Source organism: Phoenix dactylifera, chromosome 8 (assembly GCF_009389715.1).
Source record: "Phoenix dactylifera cultivar Barhee BC4 chromosome 8, palm_55x_up_171113_PBpolish2nd_filt_p, whole genome shotgun sequence".
Classification (NCBI taxonomy): Eukaryota; Viridiplantae; Streptophyta; class Magnoliopsida; order Arecales; family Arecaceae; genus Phoenix; species Phoenix dactylifera.
The window spans coordinates 1,503,598-1,506,859 of NC_052399.1; the positions used below are offsets into that span (position 1 = coordinate 1,503,598).

The following is a 3,262-nucleotide window of genomic DNA, read 5'->3' on the forward strand; positions in this document are numbered from 1 at the left end:
TCTTGTCAGCCACCTACTACGGCCGTGCGCCTCAGAGGTCTGGCCGAGGACCATACCTTGACGCCACTCTGGCATTTATTGCGCATGGTCGCTGTAACCCTCCGGCTTACTCCACAATAAATGCGGATCTCCGGCTTACTCCACAATAAATGCGGATCTCCGGCTTACTCCACAATAAATGCGGATCTCCAGCTTACTCCACAATAAATGCGGATCTCCGGCTTACTCCACCATAAATGCGCATAGCTCCTGTCATCTACGGACTCTCAGCTCTCCACGGCAAATCAGCCCAGCAGAGTCTAGTCAACTATGATAAGTCTCCGATCTCGGCCATACCTCCGACACCAATGCAATAATTCGTCTGACAGCGTGCTAGTTCGGGTTATACGACGCCCTCACCGCCGACATCAGAGCAATGATTCGCCTGACCATGCGCCGACCTGAACAACATGCCGAGTCGTACTACGGCCTCGCCCTGTTACATCGCAGGTAAACCGACCCCCGCCTATAAAAGGGAGCCTTGGCCTCTCAGGAGGGGGTTGGAAGATTGATACACTCTACAGACATTATTTATCTCCCTTTCTACACTATTTGCCCCCTCCCTGACTTGAGCGTCGGAGGGCCGGCGCCGGAAAACCCGGCCACCGGTTCGTGTGCAGGCACCCGGACGGAGGACGCCGCCAACTGACGGATCGCCGCTTCGCCACGAGGACCTGCCGCCCCTTCTCTCCGACCGCCCCAGACGGAGGACGCCGCTCGCCGACGGACCGCCGCCCCGCCATGAGAACTCATCGTCCCTCTCCTCGACCGAAGACTGCCCCCGGGTCCAATTTCCAGCAACAGTATTCAAGGGACGTCTATTGTGATGGGTGATTCAAGATCATGGAGTAGGAAAGCGGTCATAGTGAGATGGTGGCAAGCAAAAATGGTGCCCGGCGGAAAAAGTGAAGGTGATGGCGACGAAATCCGTAGACGGCCAGTGATGGTGTAGCATGACGACCCAAAAAAAAGAGAGGCGATTTAAACATTATTAAATATTGGTTTGGAACCATTAAAGTTGTAACTTACTTTCCCATTAAAAATAATGCGGCGATTCATCCCGTGCCGAGTTCAGTCTTCTCACCCCTCTCCACTCCACCGTCCAATGACGTGGGACCCACTTCACGCACCGTTGCAACGGTAACGCTCTCAAAAAGAAGGGTCAACAATCCAAACGTACCCCTACATCTTCTAATAAACGAACGGAATACCACCACCATCTCAGTACCATTCATCCAAAGTTTAAGGGTATTACTGTCAAAAAAAAACTGATAACGAAGATCACAATTGGGCCCCACAATCTTCTACGTGCTTCCCCCTCTCGGCCTACTATATATGTATGTGGAAGCACAGTCCCCGACCCGCTCTCCCCTGCGATTAATCGAGACCGTCTCTCTCCTCCCGGTTTCCTGCCGCCGCCATGGTCGACGTGGACTGGCGGATTGCGGGACTGAACCCGGCCCACACCGCCGGCCTCCGCCGCCTCTGCACCCGCGCCGCTACAGCCTCCGCCCCCTCCTCCTCCGCCCGCAACGGCCTCCTCTCCTTTTCCCCCCTCGCCGAGGCCCTCATCTCCCACCTCCGCTCCTCCGGCGTCCCCGTCCACCCTGGACTCTCCGACGCTGAGTTCGCCCGCGCCGAGGCTGAGTTCGGCTTCGCCTTCCCCCCAGACCTCCGCGCTGTTCTCTCGCTCGGCCTTCCCGCTGGCCCTGGCTTCCCGGACTGGCGCTCCCGCCGTCGACTCCGCGCCACCCTCGATCTCCCCGTAGCCGCCATCTCCACCCAGATCGCTCGCCACGCCTTCTGGCCCCGGTCCTGGGGCCCCCGCCCTGCCGACCCCGAGCGCGCCCTGCGCCTCGCCCGCTCAGCCCTACGCCGTGCCCCCCTCCTCGTCCCCCTCTTCGGCCGCTGCTACATCCCCTGCCACCCAGATCTCGCCGGCAACCCCGTCTTCCTCGTCGACGAGGCCCGCATCTCCTGCTGCGGCTTCGACCTTGCCGACTTCTTCCGCCGAGAGTCCGCCTTCCACTCCCCTTGCCCCGCTCCCGATCTCTTCCTCCGCCGCCAGCGCTCCGCCTCCGTAGCCGCTGAAAAGCCCCCTCCCCTTCACCTTCCCCCCTCCGCCTCCCGCCGCAGCCTCGACTCCATCGCCGGCAAGGCCCCCCGCTGGATCGAGTTCTGGAGCGACGCCGCCGCCTCCGACCGCCGCCGCCGGAGCTCCTCCGCCTCCTCCACCTCCGATCCGGAGCGTTTCTTGGAGATCCGGGCCCCCGCGAGGAGGCTTCCGGCCTGGGTCGGTACGTACCTGGACATGATCAAATCGGTCCTGATCAACGGCGGATGGGGTGAGTCAGAGGCGGCGGAGATGGTCGAGGTGACGGCGTCCGGCTTCCTCGACGGCGCCACCCCTGTCGTCCTCGACAGCCAGGCGGCTCTCGACGCCCTCCTCCTCAAGGCGGACCGCTGCTCCGACTCGCTCCGCCTGGCCGGGTGGACCTCGGAGGAGATCACCGACGCGCTCGGCCTCGACTTCCGCCCGGATAGACGGCGGCAGCGCCCGCGTTTAAAGCTCCCGCCCGAGATCGCCGTCAAGTTCGGCAAGCTCGCCGAGGCGGTTTCCCGATCCTAGCACGGCGGTTTCCGGATCCATTTCTTTTTCTCCTTTCTCTCTCTTATTTCGAAAATGAAATCCTTGGTTGTAGTCGTACTTAGAAGCGTATAAATATAAATATAAATACAGAAAAGGAGGCTAGAAAAAGAGTATGAGTATGCTCACTTTAATGTGGGTACAAGGCAAAGCTTTTTACGTTTGTTTTCTTCTGTTCTGTTCTGTTCTGGTTTGGTTTGGTTTGAAATGGATGCGAGACGGGGGCTTGGATGGGTGCGGGGATGGGTTTGGAAGCACCCGCGAGGGCGATGGTTTGAAAAGAGAGGGTTTCGCGACAGCGGCTTCCACGCTTCTTTTGTGGTGAAATCGTGAAGCCACTGTCAATGTTTTCCTTTTGATATGGATTCCTCTGTTCCCCTGGCTGCTTGTTCGATCCAGCAGGGAGCTTTTACGAAAAAATGTCTGCAAATATACAACGAGGGACGTGGAAAGGAGAAATGAAGTTAACTTTATTGGGTTTTTTCAGGAGAAACAGCTTTATTGGAAGTTTATAATCCAATAATACAATCAGATTTAGAAGCTAACAACGAATAATTTTATATAAGATTTTTGCGC

At 57.8% G+C, this 3,262-nt stretch overlaps 1 protein-coding gene across 1 annotated transcript; it reads left to right on the forward strand.

The window, feature by feature from the left end:
* The first annotated feature begins 1,413 nt into the window (after positions 1-1,413).
* On the forward strand, positions 1,414-2,855 carry LOC103718303. Its single transcript, XM_008807057.4, has one exon. It carries the CDS (start codon positions 1,460-1,462, stop codon positions 2,666-2,668), a length of 1,209 nt encoding a protein of 402 aa, XP_008805279.2. The 5' UTR covers positions 1,414-1,459; the 3' UTR covers positions 2,669-2,855.
* Positions 2,856-3,262: the final 407 nt, after the last annotated feature.

What these genes read in the sequence shown, in the direction of transcription:
- LOC103718303 (XM_008807057.4), top strand. Translation starts at nt 1,460, where the DNA reads ATGGTCGACGTGGACTGGCGGATTGCGGGACTGAACCCGGCCCACACC.